The sequence below is a fragment of the Coturnix japonica genome, chromosome 6 (genome assembly GCF_054131305.1).
Source record: "Coturnix japonica strain WE chromosome 6, WE-NBRP24, whole genome shotgun sequence".
Taxonomy (NCBI): domain Eukaryota; kingdom Metazoa; phylum Chordata; class Aves; order Galliformes; family Phasianidae; genus Coturnix; species Coturnix japonica.
The window spans coordinates 1,368,190-1,386,366 of record NC_140668.1 but is presented as its reverse complement, the minus strand read 5'-3'; the positions used below and the strand labels follow the sequence as shown (position 1 = coordinate 1,386,366).

Here is an 18,177-nt window from a genome sequence, read left to right as displayed (position 1 = left end):
GTCTGCCTTCTCCAGCATCCGGGCTTGATGGCTGATGAGCAGCATTGACTGGTCCCCTCTGTTGGGCATTGGGTAGGTTTGTGGCGTGGCATTAAGCTGGTACATTCGGTGTTACACGCTGTGTGTGAGTCCCGTCCGTTCCCGTGTGCGGAGGCACGGTACTTTCACACAGCAGCCTTGATTTGTCGCCGGATCGGGAGGCGACAGCCTTCATGTCAGAAATGTGGACAAATGCTTCTGTTGTCTGAACCGTCTCTTGGCCCTCAGCACAATGGTGCGCTGCCTTTCCAACCCTTCACAGCACTGCTAGGTGCCAAGTGCTGTGATTTAAGTCTGTTGTACAATGAGTGGCAGCAGAGACTTTCCAAGTGAAATGCTTCATGCTGTAGATAAACAACAACAACAAATACAGCTGGGTTAATGTGGTCGTCTTCCTGTGGCATATTAGTTGAAGCAAAATAGAAAATCCCCACCCCTTCTTGCTGGTGCTCTTGGCCACCCCCAGGAAGGGCTGAAAAGCTCTTCCAGGTCTACATGGAGCAGTAGCAAAGCCCTCACCCAGCAAGGCCACGCACTGGTACGTCTCCAGCATCATGTCCTGGTATAGTACTCACAGTGCAGGGTCCAGCAACGCTCACTCCTCTCTGCTGAAATACACGGCCACCTCTGCAAACGGCACAGGCACCTGCAAGCGCTCCTTGCTGAGCACAGCCAAGGCCCAGGGAAACAGCTTGGAGAGAAACTCCAGTCCCAGCGGCTTCTCTGTTCCCAGCACACAAATGCTGGCTGAGGACACCTCACTCTCCCCCTGCACTGTCATCTCTTGCTCCTTGCCCTCTTTTGGCTGTTTCCCTTAGCCCCTGCCCGAGATGGATGTGCCGTGGCTACTTGCTGCTCTGCTGCAGGCTCATATTAAACTGGAGCCTGCTGGGACAAGAGAAACAGCAGGAGAGGTGTGAGGGAACGCAGCAATCCCTGCTCAACCCCCACCCTCACAAGCCCACCTGCAGGGCATTTCCTGGGGGTAAAAACCAGCTGGGACTCAGATCAGCAGCACTGCTCTTACCAGCCTTCCTTCCCAGCAAAGCCAGTGTGATGGTGTTCTCCTTCCTCACCCTTTCTTTCTTCCTTTCTCCCCCTTCCTCCCTCAGCCTGGCATAGGAAGACGGCGAGCAACACTCCTAGCTAAATCAGATTAAGGATCACAAAACTGACTCAAACTGGGAGGCTGAAAGAACTGACAGCGGACTTCTGCCTCGAAAACTGAGGGCCACTTGAGCATGTGCCTAAAAACAAAGTACGACAGTGAGTCAATCATCTTACCACCAAAACAGAGCAGCACAAGCACCTCTTAAGCTCTCCTGCACAGCAGCAGGCTGCAGGACAAGCTCTCACCTTGAGCAGGGATGCCTCTTGAGGTCACACCTACACAGAGATCCTTTCTAACTTGATATCAAGATACCTCGCTCATGTGGATCCTTAGCAAGCAACTAACAGCTTGGTTTGAGCTTTCTTAGCTTTGCTAAGGTTTTATCTTTGTGCACACAGGATCTCTTAGACGCAAACTCTTGAACGCGTCTGGGACTACGAGCGGATTCAGCTGTGCTGAGGATCCTTACCTCTGTGGTTTGAAGAGGTCAGACGGCAATGGGGTCTGCTCTCATCCTCATGACACAGCAGGAGAGTGAACTGTAGGTGACTGTTTAACCCAGTCCTTCTATGTGGAAAATAACCAAGCGTATCCTGCCATCTCCAGGACGAATCCTACACTCTAATAACCTCGTAGTAACGCTACAGTATTGAATTGCCACATTCTGTTTCCTCACTCCCACAGAGGGAAGCCTCTGTAGGAGCATACTCACAATTGATGGTATCAGTCAGCATCACCCAGCACTCCTCATGGAACAGCTTATCTAGAATATCAAAACACTGACAGCTACAAGTGCTCAGAGGTTCTTCCTCAAAAGATGAATACCATTTAATACCATTTTTCATTCTGGTTTGGACACAGGAAGGGAACTGAGGTCTAGAATCCTTACGAAAGGAACACCACAGTGCCCTTCATAAAACCTCTTCCCTTTGCCACAACACAGGGGAATGAGGAAAGTGAACCTTCATCCTGGTTTTCCACTACCCCTCAGGTCAGTCCCTGGGGACATCTGGGACCCTCCTGGAGACACCAGGAGTCCCCAGGACCCTCACTGGGCCCGCCTCAGGCATTTTGATGCCACAAGCCCACTAGCACCCAGGGTGTATCTCTAGTATCCCACAGAGGGTGAGAGCCCAGGCAGGATGCAGTGTGATAGACCCACGTGGCTCCATTGTGTGTCATGTGTGCTTCTCACTGTTCCTGGTTTAAGTTCTCAGAGGGGCACACAGAGCTAATAGCAGGCTGAGGACATGGCCAAGGGGCACTCAGGGTGACAGGATGTAGCCACAGCTTGGGGACAGTGGTCAGGTGCCGGGGACATTCATACGGCAGGAAAAGACACAACCACAGCTTGGGGACATGGGGGGCAACAAAAGGGACCTTGCTCTGAGCACTGGGAGCACGGTGCCACGGGTGAACACACTGCCTCCCACCTAGTGAAAGTCACGTCCTTGCTGCAGCTGCGCCTCCAAAGGGCTTTATTCAGTGCCACAACCCACAGATCCCCTGAACAGGCAAAAACCACAGAATTCTGGACCAAGCAATTGTCAGGAGCTTCCATTCGGTGACAGCGTTACTGTGAGGCCAAGGTCCCCACAGGCCACGAGACACAGGAACACTGCTGAGACACTGAGTGATCAGTAGCGGTGCTGCTGATGGCAGCATCAACTCAAGGGGACACTGCACCGGAAAGGCAGCGACAATAAGAACGCCATCAGTGACAACCTGTCACAGGTTACTTAGATTTACCTATGCCCGTGACAGGGGAAGCCACCCCGTGGGCCCACCCCCCGGGGCCCGGAAAGGAGGGGGAAAAGGGGAGTGGGATAAAACAGCGACAATCTAAGGAGGAAAAACTTATTTTACTAAATATGATATCGAAATACAAGATAACACAATATAATATAATTAAGGCTAACAAATCGAACGAAACAGAGAGAGAGAATCTCCGAAAACCGAGAGGCCTATTGTGAACTCTAGGCGACACGGCTGGAACGCTTCCCACTCTCCGAGAAGTTCGAGAGAAGAAGGAGGGCACTCCAGCCTGGGAACGAGATTATATAGAGTCCTGGTCCCGTGACTTATTGTTACTCCTGTTGTTCTCTGGGATATGTAGTCTTCTTCTGTGGACTGCACATTCAATAGAAGTATCCATACTTGACATGATGTTATGATGTGGAATACTGATAGCAAAATTACAAAATTACAAAACCATGACACAACCACAACCCTCAAGTCCACCGGACACAGCGCTGGAGGTTACCGGCAGTAACACTGCGACAACGAAGCCAGGAGCTCCCCACGGCTGCCAGCACTGCCCCACCGGGGTCCTCACTCTCACAGCACCCCACAGATGTCAGGCGGCAGGTGGTGACGGTGGCTACGGTGGCAGCCACAGCACGCAGATCACGGCGCACCAGGCACAGGCAGTGTGCGGTAGCAGCTGCCCCAGCTTGAGCTTGGCCCAGGGGTCCCCCGAGGCCTTCCAGCAGCCGCGCAGCCCCACTGAAACCGCGTCCCAGCGCCTCAGCCATCGCACCCCGCAGCCGCCCCTCTCCCGCCCCCAGCCGCTGCTGCAGCAGTGAGGTGCCCCCCCGGGACACCCCCGGCAGTGGCACTCGGGACACGCCGTCCTCTTCCTCCTCCTCCTCAGTCTCCGACGCCTCCCCAGGAACCTTCAGCCCCACCGCACGGGTCCCGGCTGCGGTCCCCCCCGGCTCCGGCTCCGAGTCGCTCTCCGAGGCCTCGCCCAGCACCACCGTGGGGGACAGAGGGGCAGCCATGGTCTGCAAGAGCAGAACGAAAGGGAGGAGGGGGAATCGCGGGGAGAACAGCCCCGTCGGGCACGGAGACCCCCGGCCCCTTCTCCCGAGTCTCAGGGGAATACCCCGCATAACAGCCCCGCATAACAGCCCCGCGCTCCCCCGGCCTCACGAGACCCCCCGCTTCCCCGCCCCCCTCCCAGCCCCACGCGGACCCCAAACACGTCCAGGCACCCGCAGCTCCATCGGAACGCCTCGCAGTCCCTTCCCAGCCCTACGGGACCCCCCACGCCCCGTAACGCACCGCCAGCCCCGCAACCACTCACTCCCCTCAGCCCCGCACCGCCGCGGCCCCGGGTCACGTGACGCTCACCCCCATCCACCGCGCGGCGCGGCGCGTCGCGTCGAGCGACGTCCCGCCTCCACGCGCCCGGATGAAGGGCGCGCCAATAATAGGCAGCAGTGAAAACCAATCAGATGGCCGAACGGGGAAGGGCTGGCCAATAGGAGGGGCGGAGGGGAGGGGCGTGCAGGAGGCCGTGCAGGGCCGGAGCCTGTGCCTGCCGTGCGTTCGTGTGGTCCGGCGGTGCCGCCCGGTGTCCGCTGCTGCTCGGGGCGGCGTGTGCCAGGGCCCTCGTCGGGAAACACTGCGTCCTTCTATGGAAGCCGCCGAGCGCCTCGGCCTGCACTCTGTACATAAGGACGCGGCGATGACCGACTTGGTGTGCGCAGGGCGACGAGTCCGCTGCTGGGACACTGTCAGGGCGCGTAAGAAGTCGCGGTCCCTCCGTGTGTGAGCTCCCTCCGAGGACGAGAAGGCCGCCATCAGGTCTCCCCAGAGCCTTCTCCGGGCCGCACGAGCACAGCCATCTCAGCCCTTCCTGTCGGGAGAGGCTGTTCCTGGGCAATGGGGCGCAAAGCCAGGAGTCGGATGCAACGGGGGCATCCCCTGATGTTCCGATCCATTGCCCCGTGCTACCCAGAAGCGAGCAGGGACGAGGGAAGAGGAGAGCCTCCACTTCTTGTCTGAGGAGAAGAGGTGCACCGAGAGGCCTGAGAGAAGGGGGAGAATGTGGGGTGCGGGAGTTGCACCGCCACAGTTGACGCAGGCACTCCAGGCTTTAGGTGACGACTGCCCGAGAAATCCAAACACCAAACCTTCCTTCCAAATGAGCCCCACGCTGAGTTTTACCAAGCAGAGCGAGGAAGGAAGAAGCATGACATTTGGGCCTTGCAGGTGGGCATCTTTCTGTGCCAGAAGTTCTTTGTCCTCTTAATTAGTGAAGGGAGTGACGTGCGGAATCAAACTCTATAACCCACGTAAGCTTATAAAGCAGCTATGCTCGTCATGGCGCCAGATGCGAGGGGGATATCTCCTCCTCCAAGAGGACTCGCACTCCAAGAAAAGCTCTAGGTACATATTTACAGACAGAACATTTACATATTCATTACATTTCACAGAAATGGGCTGGAATTCTGAGAAATTATTAACATATTGTCCGACTCTCTTGAACATGCGTCCTAAAAATGGGGTGGGGGTCTCCGGTGGTCATTGGATGAAGGCTAGTAGTCTACCCCGCTGTGAACTTCCAACCTTTTAGTGGGGGGTAGTCCAAACCAGCTCGTACTGGTGTTTTGTTGAGCCGAGGCATCTGTTTCACTCTCCCATCTTCTACAACAGGAGTCCATTCTTCTTTCTTATTGTTGATGGGCGGCAAGTTTCCGTGGACTCTGCATTCTGTTCTTCAGCTTACGTGCCCGCAAGCGTCTTGTCCTTCAGCGTGGACCCACTCCAGCTCTGTGAAAAGGCTGTTCTCACAATTTGGAAAGGCTGTTCTCATGGTTTGGGAGACAGCCAGGGCTGGGGAATGGATGCATGGCACCCTAACTCTGTCCAGCAAGGGAACGAGAATGGAAATGCAGACACTGCCAACTTCTACCAGTTTAAATCTGCTTCCAAACTGTTGTGGTTTGGTAATTTGGTTGGTGTTGCTATTCCACATCAGAACATCATGTGGGATAACGGGAGTAAAGGACACAAGTTTTTTATTTCTTTCTTTTTCTGTGGACAGCCTTAAATGGGCATGGGGGGAGGGAAGCGGCAGCGGAGGGGAGGCCACCCTGCCCCATACATGCCCCCCCACCCCATAACTCCCCCCACCCCACATATGGCCACCCCTCCACCCCATAGAAGCTCCCCCTGCCCCACAGAAGGCCCCCTGCCCCATATAAGCCCACCTCCACCCCACATATGGCTGCCACCCCGCCCCACAGAATAGCTCATGAAGCTTCTTTAGAGCAATACAGTTTATTCAGTCTAAATGAACATGTGAACTTAATTACTCCACCATACAGTAAGCCTAGGATGAGGAATTAAATAGATCCCTTTATGGGTCATATGAGTGGGGTTTTGGCAAGTTGTGCAATTTTTTATGATCTTTAGTGGGTTTTGTTGTTTCTTTTTTCCTTCCTAAATTAAAAACAAGAGCGTCTTTCCTTCTGATACAGATTATGCCTCAATCTGTAAGTGTAAATCAGAGGCAGACTTCAGGCACAGGAAGGCAGTAAACATACACAGTTATAAATTCAAGTACATTTGGACTTGATAAAAGCACAGTAATCCACTGTTAACTGAGAAAGCCGCTTGGCATTCTGATCTGCTCATCATCATGGGAATCTTGCTACCCTTGTGGAGATGTCTTACTTTTGAACTCAGTCCTGTCCTGTTTCTGTCTAGTTCTTCGTAAATACTGATGCATCAGGAAGGAGAAATACTAGGGATTACTAGGAAGAACAATAGAACAGCAGGCATCATTGTGTCATTGCGTAAATACCTGGTATGCCTTGAATTTCAGAGGGCTGCAGTAGGAAAATGCACAATGAGCAGAAGTTAGAGTAACGAGAGGTATGAAATGTTATATGTCAAGGAAAACCTGAATAGACAAAGGTTTATCAGTGTGGAAAAGGCACAGCTGTAGAGTCAGCTGATTGCTGAAATGGTACAATGAGGTGGGAGATTACCACGAGAATTTGGCATTTAAGTGATAGAGCTCTACAGTTAAATTTAAGCAATAAAAACAAAACTAAGTCTTCACTTTCTAGGTTTGCATCAGAGGATTTTAACAATTGGTAACTTGTTTTTTGTTACAGTGCTGTCATTGGTGAGATCGATGAAGAGACAGATTCAGCTCTTGACTTAGGGAATATTCGAGCAGAACCCTTAGGTTCAGTTGTGCATTGAAAAGAAGAGAATGCACAAGGACTTTGTAAATCTTTGGTTGTACAGACCTATTTAACAATGTTCAACAGTTTTTACAAATTGTGCGTAACTTGTCTAGTCACCAGTTGTTTTTTTTTTTTTTATTATGAATATGTTGTAGTTTCGCTTGTAAATTAAAGTTTCTACATTTTACTAAGTATGTTTTTGTTGGATTTACTTTGGACATTTCATGCTGTGTAATTTCACTATGAATAATGGGAAACTCAAGCAGTATCAGGACAGGGGGCTCTGGTATAGAGTTCAAAGAAGGTAATGCATCGCTATTCACAGGCTGACATAGATGTAGGTGCTAGAGCATTCTTGGAGAAGCTGAGAAAGGTGATTTCAGACTCTTTCAGAAAAGACTGCTGACAAAAACTGGCAGCACAAAGCCCTATTAGGTTGATAGGCTGTGCATTGTTGAACTGACTCTTCTTCAACAAGGTAGGCAAAGGATGGTCTGCTTACGGGTCTGGTTAGAATTTCAGACTGCAATTCAGTGCTGCCAGGAGGGAGACTACTCAGAAGCCAAGTTCTGTGTGACAGCTTAAACTGTCAGCTGTGAAGTTTGGTTACCTAAACATGTAGACAGCAGCAATGTTAAGATTATTTTTTACTTTTGGATTGCATTCAAATTTTCTGTTTCAACAGCAGATTTTATTTCAGTTTTGATGCCATTGGTTTTGGTCTGGATTTGACCAAAGACTGTGCTGGTTACACTGGTGAAGAAATCGGAGAGAGAAGAACTGGTAACAAAGGGGTTCTTTAAATCAAACAGAAGGCCCACTACCCTTCTAAAAACTACAAAGGTGAAATCATAGCCTAATAAAGTTACACTCTACAGAGGATTGTTAGGTCTTAATTAGAGCTTAATTTTGAGAGAAGTTTCGTTCTCAGATGTTGGAAGAAGTCTGGGAGAGGAAAAAGGGAACCACAAGCCGTTATTGTTTTGGACAGGGCTGTGCCAGTTGCTGTGTGCCATTTGGCTGGCTGCTAAGATTCCTGTGGTTTCCCACTCTGTACGGATGTAGAAAAGAAAGTGTTTCCTAGGAGATAAGTGGTAATTTCTGCAAAAGATGTCCTTTCTCTCACTGAAGGAAAGAAAAAAGTACTCAACAAAGAAGAACAATTCTCAGGCTTGAAGGTACTCTCAGTACGGACTGCTGGTCTTAAGACTGTCAGATGGTTCCTCAGTACATGGAGAGTCCTACTGAAATACATATAAGGTGTCAGTTCACAGTGTTCTTGAAAAGCGGCTTTTCCTGCCAAGAGCCAAAATCAAGAGTATGATAAATAACAAGAAACTGAGTAAAATTCAATGCGTCCTTGCAAATTAGCAAACTGATTTTACAAAAATGAGCAGGGCAGAGAAAGATGATGCTGAGGACAAAAGGAAGTAACACTGAATTGGAGGTAATCGTCATAATCCACTACGTTTCCTGTGTTGCCTGACGTTGGTCGCTTCCTCCTTTTGTTTATTTAAAAGACATCTTGGAGTTAAGGGACAAATCTTGGCTAACACTGGAAAAGGATGTCTCCAGTGAAAGGACTGAGCTGGCTTATAAAAAGATGTGTTGAATTCATTTGGTGTGCTTGAAGCAAAACAAAAGCCATCTTTGTAGTCAAAGAGCAAGTTCCTTAATTGCAGTCCGTGTGCAGAGCCTTCGTGTCCACACGTCTGCAAAATTCTTCAAACATTAGTTGGTCAACCCATAGGTTGAAGGAATGTGGATTCTGTTTTGAGGACTTAGTCTGATAAGGAAGGCTTTCTGTCCAGCTCATCCCTTGCTATCAGCTACAGCCTGTTATCCTTAGGCCTTGGACTTGGTGAGTATCAAACATGCTGAGCTAGATGTGGAGACTCATCAGGTAGTGTGATGTATCTAGTACGATTCCATCAGTATACTACCTTCCCAACAAACATACCAGTTCTGTATGTGTGAATAGATGCTTTTCCACCTATTAGCTTCTGATGGGTGAAGCTGTTCTCCACTGAGAATTTTACTCTGCAGGTAAAATGATCCTAAATACCTGGCTGGTGTTCTCAATGCCTTGCTGAGAGGTGATTTAGTTGATTCCATGGCTGACAGTTCATGGCTTGGTATTTTGTCATGTTCCTTTAGGAACTGAATGACCTTGAAGGCACTTCTCAACACAATGAAAGCCTCTCAGAAGAGACTCAAACTCCAAATGGGAGTAATGCCACTGTAACTACATGGTTTATGCTTGCAAGGTTTATTTGGTCTATAGTATTTCTGAACACATCTGCCTCTTTCGCATCCTTCAGGCTGTGGGTTTAAGGAGTGACAGTGACAACCAAAGGAAGTGTGAGCCATGGAGCCAGATAGCAGCCCTGCCTTCATGTCTGGCAGCACTGTATGCAACTTGGCTAATTTTTAGTAATTGTATTTTCATTCCTACCTTCCAGCTGTGTGTTCTGCTTAGTGATTAGAACCATGAAAGTCCATAAGTTTTCTTTTGAGTGGAAGAGGGTTCTTCAGTCTCAATTGCTGTCCAGTCAATGAGGGGAAACTTGTACCAGGTTTAGTTTAACTACATGTGGCAGAAGGTAATGAGTCAGGTGTTTGCCTTGAAAATCCCACACTTGCCTCTAATACTCTTTTAAGGATTTATTTATTTATTTATTTATTTACAGTGATTTTTACAGCAACTACAGAAACTGTGACATTTCTTCCAGTAGTAGAATCTTCCCTGAAGAAAATAAAAGCTCTGCTGACGAAGGTAGAAATCAAAAGTGAAAACAATAGCAGTCAGACTCCTGCCAAGAGCCACTTGCCTGCACTGTGAGCCTGACCTTATCCGGGCAGTAATATCTTCCTTCCTGGACCTTGCAGCATGTTCCAGGAACTCGGGGACTTGTGCTGAACAACGTGTTGCTGCTGTTAGTCTGACATCAGTAACGCTGGCCCTGAATGGGTGCCAAGAAACGTCACTCCACAATGAACTCCTCCACTTGCACTGTTATATAAACGGTGTTGGTTTCTCCTGGGGACATGAGGGCAGGAGGAGGGCAGTCCCTGTACGATTTTTGTTCTCTGAAACATCAGTAGTGGTTGTTCCCCACACCTCCTTGTCATCATTGTGTCATGGTTTTGTAATTTTGTAATTTTGCTATCAGTATTCCACATCATAACATCATGTAAAGTATGGATACTTCTATTGAATGTGCAGTCCACAGAAGAAGACTACATATCCCAGAGAACAACAGGGGTAATGATAAGTCATGGGACCAGGACTCTATATAATCTCGTTCCCAGGCTGGAGTGCCCTCCTTCTTCTCTCGGACTTCTCGGAGAGTGGGAAGCGTTCCAGCCGTGTCACCTAGAGTTCACAGTAGGCCTCTCTGTTTTCGGGGACACTCTCTCTCTGTTTCGTTCGATTTGTTAGCCTCAATTATATTATATTATCGTGTTATCTTGTATTCCGATATCATATCCGCAGGCACTGAACCCCAAGGGGCCGCACGCGCTCCGCCTCACTGCTCTGGCGGCCCAACTCTAACTCGGTCCGGTCCCGGGCTCGGCGCAGCTGCTAGTCCGATGGCAATGGAAATTATAATAATCGATCACAGTCCATTACAGATTTCTTTGTTCTTTCTCCACACCCACTGCTGCATTTGACTAGTCTTTAAAAAATCTGTCACGGGTTACTTAGATTTACCTATGCCCGTGACAGGGGAAGCCACCCCGTGGGCCCCCCCCGGGGCCCAGAAAGGAGGGGGAAAAGGGGAATGGGATAAAAACAGCGGCAATCTAAGGAGGAAAAACTTATTTTACTAAATATGATATCGAAATACAAGACTCCTCACAAATTGAGGTTTTCCCCTGCAGTTTCCTTAAATGACAGCATTCCCTGTCCCTTTTCTATCACAAGGAACTATCCACTCCCTGCACTGAATCTAGTTTAAAGCGCTGGTAATCAATCCAACCAGCTTGCTCCCCAGCATGCTTTTGCCCCACCTGCTCTGTCACATTCTGTCTGATGTCCACATACCTGGTCCCTCAAAGGCCTGCCCAAGATCACAGTAACCAAAACCATGATCCTGACACCATTACCTGAGCCAGTAATTTACCTGACCCATTCTCCCTCTTCATTTCTCAGCCCCCAGTCAGCAGTACAGAGAAGACTACTTGTGTTCCTGCTCCCTTTGACATCTTCCCAAGGGATTCAAAGTCCCTTTTAATATTCTGTAATTTCCTTTTTGCAGCCTCCTGGGACCCTACTTGAATGAGACCTTGAGTGGGTAGTAGCCTTCTATTTTATCAGAGGCAGTAGAGTCTTCTTAACATCTGTGACATGTGCCCCCAGATAACAGCAAACTGCTCTGGAGAGGTTATTTTTGGTGGCAAATTCGGGGCCTCAGTGCCTCCCAGCAAGGAGTCCCAATTGCCAAGGCTCGTCAGCTGTTTTTGGTGGCACTAGTTTTAATAGGACTCCTTGGTTGGCCCTGCCCCGCATGCTTGTTGTATGCAGTGGAAGCAGGGACAGGTAGCTGGGAAGGGGCCAGGGATGCTGTCTGGACATGCATGGGATCAGGAAGGCTGAGGCACAGATGGAACTGAACTTGGCGAGGGATGTAAAAATAACCAGAAGGGAGCCTACAGGTGCACTGGGCAGAAGTGACAGACCTGGGAGAGTGCACTCCCTCTGATAAATGAGGAGGGAGAACTGGCTTTAACCAACATGGAGAAGCGCAAGGTACTCTATGAGTGCTTTGCTGTCTGGATTCTGCTGGAGATATTCTTCCACCTGGCTCCTGCCTTGTACCAGCTGGAGAGAGCACAAAGGGCCACCAGAAGTTATCTCATAAAGGAATGGCCAACCTGCAGAAAAGGCTCCAAAGATCCCCCTCCCAAGCATGGCCAGGTTTACAACAGAGACTTTACCCTCGGCTTCCTGTTAATGAATCACCACCGAAGACCTGAAAGTGGTTCAGCACACCCATTAAAATCACAACCGTCCACACTTGTTTCAAGCATATACCCCTTAATTTCTATGATGACAAACCTTATGACATATAGTAGCTGTTTGCCCCACTGCTTCAAGTACCCAGGAGGAAAAGGACACAAATGCATGCTGGCCATTTGTCTGATCTCAGGGCAGACTGAAGGCACCAGAAGGAGAGATGGAAGTGAGCAGAGGAGGACTGTAGCAAGTCATAGAGGCAAGGAATGAGGTGGAAAGCAAGTCAAGAAGGCCAACAGAATAAAACAAAGATGTACCAGATACGAAAGTTTATTAAATAATTATGTTCCAAGTTGGAACATAAATATCTGGAATTAAATATAGCATATTAGTGTCACAAAATACATTCATATAAAAAGGTGCAGTACCAATTGGACAGAAGGTTGAAATATTAATTTTCCTTCTTCCACTATGAACCGCTTCAGGTTCATCATGTGTTCATCTACCAACTGTGAATGTCTTAAGATGAGTCAAATTCTAACGCAAAATCCAACAAGGATATAAAGTCAGAAATATCAAAAAGGTCACATTAAAGCTTTCTTGGCACTGCTACACACGCACAGTATTTTTAAACCTAAGGTGCGTGAAAGTGACAGCAATGTAAAGTGCATTCTTCTCCAGCTTAATCACTGGTAAAACTTCCACTTAACCAGCAGAAATATTCACAGCATCAGGATGGAAACAGCTGGCAGGAATCCAATCAAAATCTCCTATGCGTTAAAATAACACTGGAGACTCTACCACAAACAGTGGAAGGGTTAAATAGAACCAAAGGAATGCTTCTGGTAAAACCTTTAACAAAAAACGTGGAGCAAAATAATGTGTCAAAAACATTTTGACAGTTCCGTCAAGTTCAAGAACCAACCTTATTCAGTCTGATAGTAAGAAAAAATAGATATGGTTCTTATCCTGAGTGCAAAATAAACTGGCTACCCCTCGGTGACCAACAGGTAAGTGCAGAGTGTCAACCTATTTAATACATTTAAAGTTTATATTCAAACCGCAGTAAAGATGTTTCCACACTAAGCTGCAGGATGGGAAGTCACAGACCTCCTATGTAAACAAATGATCTCCAGTACTTTTCCCTTTACATTTTAAATAAAAATATATTTAGATCAGGTAATTTTGGTTTAAAACATCCCGGTACTCCTGTACCGCTCTGCAAAGGGGATCCTGGTCAACATTGAGATTTTTTGAAGATCCATGAGTAGATTCCATTGGAGAAGCTCTAGCAGTTTCAAGCTCAGTGGTGGCTGGAAAGAAAAGAAACAAGATTCACGATGTTACTTTTACAGTAGATTGAGTCAAATCAGTCACTGTAAAAACATTACTGATAACTGATCAGGCTACGCTCTAGAGAGATATTTAAAAACTTCCAAGGAAAACACAAATCAAAAAGGACAGGCATAAAGGAAGAAACATTTTTTCACATTCAATGATCAGCCAATACAATTTTTAAAGCTAGTTAAAGAAATTCCAGGTTTTAGAAACACAGAATGGTTTGGGCTGGAAGGGACCTTTTAAGATCACCCAGTTCCAATCTCCCTTCTATAGGCAGGGACAGCTCCCTCTAGACCAGGTTCCTCAGAGCCCCATCCGGACTGGCTCTGAATGCCTGCAAGATGGGGGCTATGCACAGCATCTCTAAGCAACCTGTTCCAGAGTCTCACCACCCTTACATTAGGAAGTAAAGAGTGTCTTCCTAATATCTAGTCTAAATCTACCTACTTTCAAGTTTACAGCCATTTCTCCGCATCCTGTTATTACATGCCCATATATATATATGAAAGTTTCAGCCTTAACTTTAACTGCCAGGGATGTCTTAACTTTCCCTGGCTAAACCCTCTTTCGTTCATGGAAACACATCTTCGATGGAAGCAGAAAAGGATTTTCAGTACTTCCATCCATCAGCCTTTTCCAGACAAGATCCCCAAACCAAGCAAATACTACGGCTCCTACTACACATGTAATTATGTTTGAATATGCAAATGGGCACATGGCAATGGGTTTCTGTCTATTCAGGGAAATTGGAAGAGCTGTGAAGCAACAGCTGGATTCTCAAGGGCTCCCTGCTTCAAAATAACTCTAGGAACAGCAGCAGTGACTCTGGCAGAATGCTAATTGTGAAACAGTATGAATTCTTCTCTGAAGACCTGGCCTTTTATTATAGAACAGGCTTTACACTGCATATTAAAAGCAACCAGTTCATGCTGTGTTTGTCTATATATTGCTGAATGACTTTTACCTAAAGAAAGGCTATCTTTTCCACTGATTCTTCTTTATCCAAAGACAAGTAAGATAACATGTCAGGTACAAACAAAAGCAATGAAAAAGAGTGAGCAAAAATTAAGAACACCAGAAAATGTATATGGTATATTTGAAGTGCTGAATGCAATGAATGTATGCAGAAAGAGAAGTAGTGACAGAAGTCCATAAAAATCTTATTTCTGGGCTTTTTTTTTTTTTACATTTGATGTTTGTGCCTGAGGATGAAAGGTGACTTCAGCTTAAGCCAAGTGTATCTGTGTGGGGGAGATGGTTTGCTCTCCGTGCTTTTTCTCAAAAGTAGCTGCAGAACATTCTGAAGAGTATATTGGTTAGCAGGAAGTTTTCCATTAAAACTCTCTAAGTTAGAGTTAAAAACAACCCCACACTGTGCTTCAAACAGCACAAATCTTGACAACTTTTGAAAATAATTACACAGAAGTTACGAACAGTCATCATCTTCCTTAAAAACACTGATATCAGAGTAGCATATTACCTTGCTAAAGTTCCTTATCGATTTTTTTCTCCAATTCCTTCTGTACCTAGAATTATAAATAACACATGCATTATAAATAACACTGCACATTTTATTAAGTAACAGAAACCAGCTTGGATCACTAGAAAGGAGCATTTACCCCTCGCTCCCCCAGGAGATGTTTATTTACTGTCATTTATTCTGAATGCAAAGTTTTCATAAGGAGAAATTAGACCTTTTAAAGGGCCACAGTCCAAACACCGTATGCGATCATTTACATATGAAGATATTTGCGACTCCTGTGTTATTTTCCATCAGGTCTTTAACGCATAGAAGTAATTGTCAAAACAGACAGCATATAGCTTCCAGACTCATGTCATTAGCAAATACAGTTAAGTGCTTGGAGCATGTGGCTTATGTGGAGAGGCTGAGAGCATCAGGACTGTTAAGCCTGGAGAACAGAAGGCTTGTGGTCTCACCTACAGGTGTAATTATCTGACTGTGGGATGCAGCATAAAGAAGACAGAGCAAGACATTTCTCGGTGGTGCCAAGTAAAAGAACAAGAGGAACAGGCAGAAGCCAAAAGAGTGGAAATTTATAAGACTGCTAAAAATCAGGAGTGCAGACAGGAAATAAAATCAGAAAGGAAACAGAAACTGAGAGACGGAATGGGAAGTAGGTGTTCCCTTTCTTATGCTACCAGTAGGAAAACTGGTTTCATGAATTCATGCACTCACGCTGGTTGCAGCTAGCAGAAGTCACTATTATTTCCTGCACCCACTTTTCAGAGCTGCATTTCTTTCTCTTGTTTGCAATCAGTGCAATTTGTTTCTTCAAACAGTTGCATGGACAAAGTAATTGATACCAGCATTTTGAATAATGGCGGCGTGAAGTATTTTCAGCTTCTTATCCTTGAAGCTTTATCAAAGCTTTTGCAAAATCAAAGCCAAAATCTACACGAGCTTCCTCGTCCCAGGAGATGCTCACACTCTACTTCAGATAACCTCCCTTACTTTGAAAAACACCAAATGTGCACTGAGAGCTTTAAATAAAAACAAAAGTGCAAGATGACTACACGAGCCAAACTCCAATTTAAGCTCCTTAGTTTCCAGTTATTATGAACTTTACTGTCAGGAGAACTTGTAATCTCCTCCATCCAAGAAGGCAGCACTTAGTTTGAATTTAATGGCAATACAGAGGTGGTTTTTTTTGTTGTTTTGTTTTTTTCCCAATAGAAGGAAACAGATTACTGGAAAAATCTGAGGTATAACTGAAGCAAAGACAAGGCTCAGAGTCAGGTAAACTCTTGTCTTTTTAAGTAGCCTGGTGAACAGGCCAAGTACTAAGCAGCACAACTGGCAAAGTACTTCAGAGCTATTGCAGAAGTTGCAATCATGTATAAATTGCTGCAAAATATTATAAAGCTGTGAAGACCTGAAGAGTAGGTTGTTGTTTTCTCAGGTAATAATACATAGCAGGAAGCACAAAAAGAAATGTTTCCTAGGCACAGCATGCATCCCACAGCAGACTGTATAGTAAGAAGCAAAGCAATCATACTCACATCATCCTAGTTTTAAAGGATGTCTTTGTTAGTATTAATGTACTAAAAGAAACTAAAAATGAAGATCAGTAAGGAAAAAAACAACATGGCTTGACCAGAGATGTCTGATGGGCTGAGCAAAGATGTCAAAGTTATCCATTTCAAGTACGTCATACACTTATGCACATTCTATACAATAAAGTTTAATAAATAGCTTAGCTGGGAACTTCCAATGCCACAGCAGCTGCTTATTAAATTTTCTCTAGTTGAAAAAAAAGAAAAAAAAACCAACACAAAAACCTTACATAAGTACATAGTTATGTGTATATACAGTTAGATAGTTCATCATTTAGATGTCAGTATTTTTGGTGTCTGAGCACTCTAGGAATTCTGTACAATCTTAATGACCTAAAGTCTTCATCACTGAAGAGTATTTCACAATGCTTACCTTATCCAAGTAGACTGCAACTTTTTTTCTTGACAGTAATGCAGTCCCAGCTGCATCTAGGAAGCATTCCACTTGGCTGAAGCTTCTGTTCAGTGCAGAATTGTGGCTAAGATTTCCCAGTTCAGCTGAATATTTTCCTGGACTTGCTACAAAACCTCCACTGACAGTGCTGCTTGCAATTAAAGATTTGTTTCTTAGGCGTTCCTCAAAGAGCTTGCAATTGGCTTCTGCAAGTCTCTCGGTTGTTCTGAAATATTTAAAAACACACAAAGAATTATCTTTGGTAATATTTTTGCAGAGTCACTTCTTCCAGGTCTTTGACTACTATTCAGCTTTTGAAAAGAGAAGGCATTAGAAGTCCAAAATGAGAGGGGCCCAAAGGCCATGTGTTAAAATGCTATCAACTTCAAACACGGGCCAGTGATGCCATGACTAGTGGTGTGACTGCTAGAACACTGAAGTGAAATGATGGTGGTTCCAAAAATAAAGGGGAAAGGTTTTAGAGGGTTACGCTTACATCCATAGTGCTGACAAGACACAGAAAAAGGATTTTAGGAGGAAACAGTACAAGGTTTTTCATGCAAGCTACTGCTACTTCACGTCTTGTTACCACTCCAAAAAAGCATGCACTTACCTTTCCAGCTTATTTGCTAGCCTTATTCTCATTTTCATTTCTTCACGATAGAGCTCTTTGTATTTTTCCACTTCCGCAAGCATAGATTCGTTTTGAAAAATATTGTCTTTGGTATTTTTTATTTTGTCCAACTCACATTCAAGCTCTTTTATTCTGCACTTCAGCTGGTCTCTCAGCGAGGCATGATGATTTTCTCTGATTTGTTCTATCTTGTCTTGTGAGGCTGCCTGGACCTGAAGCAGATAATACAATTTCAACCACTGCAAAGAAAAAGTGAACTGCATCTCCCCATACGGTTGCCCATAACCAATTTAAAGGGCCCAGTTTTACTCAACTGAGTCAACTGGACCTTCTCACTACTATCAGCAATCAAGGCAAAACCCTGGAACCAACACGTTAAATAACTGTTTTCATCCACACAGATCTGCTCTTAGCAATATTACTTATGAGAGCAGCTACTAAAAGAATGCTATGGCTGTAGGACAGGGCACACAAAAAGGATTCTACAAAGAAATTATGAGAATCCCATCCCCACTCTTTCTGCCCCACGGTAACTTCAGTGACTTCTTCCCTGAGCATTTTATCCTGTACAATGATAAAACACAACCTGTACGTACGGCCAAGCCATCTCTAAGTTATAGCATTCATGTGATGAAC

General features: G+C 46.0%; 3 protein-coding genes and 1 long non-coding RNA gene across 7 annotated transcripts in view; 2 read left to right on the top strand and 2 right to left on the bottom strand.

Moving 5' to 3' along the window:
* Positions 1–1,759: 1,759 nt before the first annotated feature.
* On the bottom strand, positions 1,760–4,344 carry LOC146760196 (uncharacterized). 4 transcript variants are annotated; one of them, XM_085550707.1, is made up of 3 exons: positions 4,286–4,344; positions 3,374–3,936; positions 1,760–2,875 (listed from the first exon to the last, which is right to left on the bottom strand). In XM_085550707.1, exons 1-2 carry the CDS (start codon positions 4,289–4,291, stop codon positions 3,382–3,384), a joined length of 561 nt encoding a protein of 186 aa, XP_085406833.1. In that variant the 5' UTR covers positions 4,292–4,344; the 3' UTR covers positions 1,760–2,875; positions 3,374–3,381. The 4 variants fall into 4 exon arrangements, with proteins under 4 accessions (XP_085406833.1, XP_085406832.1, XP_085406834.1 ...); XM_085550706.1 differs by lacking the exon at positions 1,760–2,875 and having other exon boundaries at positions 2,994–3,936; XM_085550708.1 differs by lacking the exon at positions 1,760–2,875 and having other exon boundaries at positions 2,994–3,936; positions 4,217–4,289.
* Positions 4,228–7,328, top strand: LOC146760195 (uncharacterized). The gene is made up of 2 exons (XM_085550716.1): positions 4,228–5,326; positions 5,594–7,328. The coding sequence occupies exon 1, from the start codon at positions 4,347–4,349 to the stop codon at positions 4,707–4,709; it is 363 nt and encodes a 120-aa protein (XP_085406842.1). The 5' UTR covers positions 4,228–4,346; the 3' UTR covers positions 4,710–5,326; positions 5,594–7,328.
* Positions 7,329–8,753: 1,425 nt separating this feature from the next.
* LOC146760194 (uncharacterized) lies at positions 8,754–10,345 on the top strand. The gene is made up of 2 exons (XR_014947323.1): positions 8,754–8,998; positions 9,828–10,345. It is a non-coding gene; the product is annotated as an uncharacterized LOC146760194 (long non-coding RNA).
* Positions 10,346–12,411: 2,066 nt separating this feature from the next.
* Positions 12,412–18,177, bottom strand: part of LOC146760193 (uncharacterized) — a 66,191-nt gene continuing 60,425 nt past the window's right edge. The window contains exons 44-47 of the mRNA XM_085551382.1: positions 17,521–17,753; positions 16,887–17,133; positions 14,919–14,964; positions 12,412–13,410 (exon numbers count right to left, since the gene is read on the bottom strand). Coding sequence (XP_085407508.1) covers positions 14,923–14,964; positions 16,887–17,133; positions 17,521–17,753 — 522 coding nt within the window. The 3' untranslated portion in view covers positions 12,412–13,410; positions 14,919–14,922. The remainder of the gene's footprint in view (positions 13,411–14,918; positions 14,965–16,886; positions 17,134–17,520; positions 17,754–18,177) is intronic.

What these genes read in the sequence shown, in the direction of transcription:
- LOC146760195 (XM_085550716.1), top strand. Translation starts at nt 4,347, where the DNA reads ATGAAGGGCGCGCCAATAATAGGCAGCAGTGAAAACCAATCAGATGGC.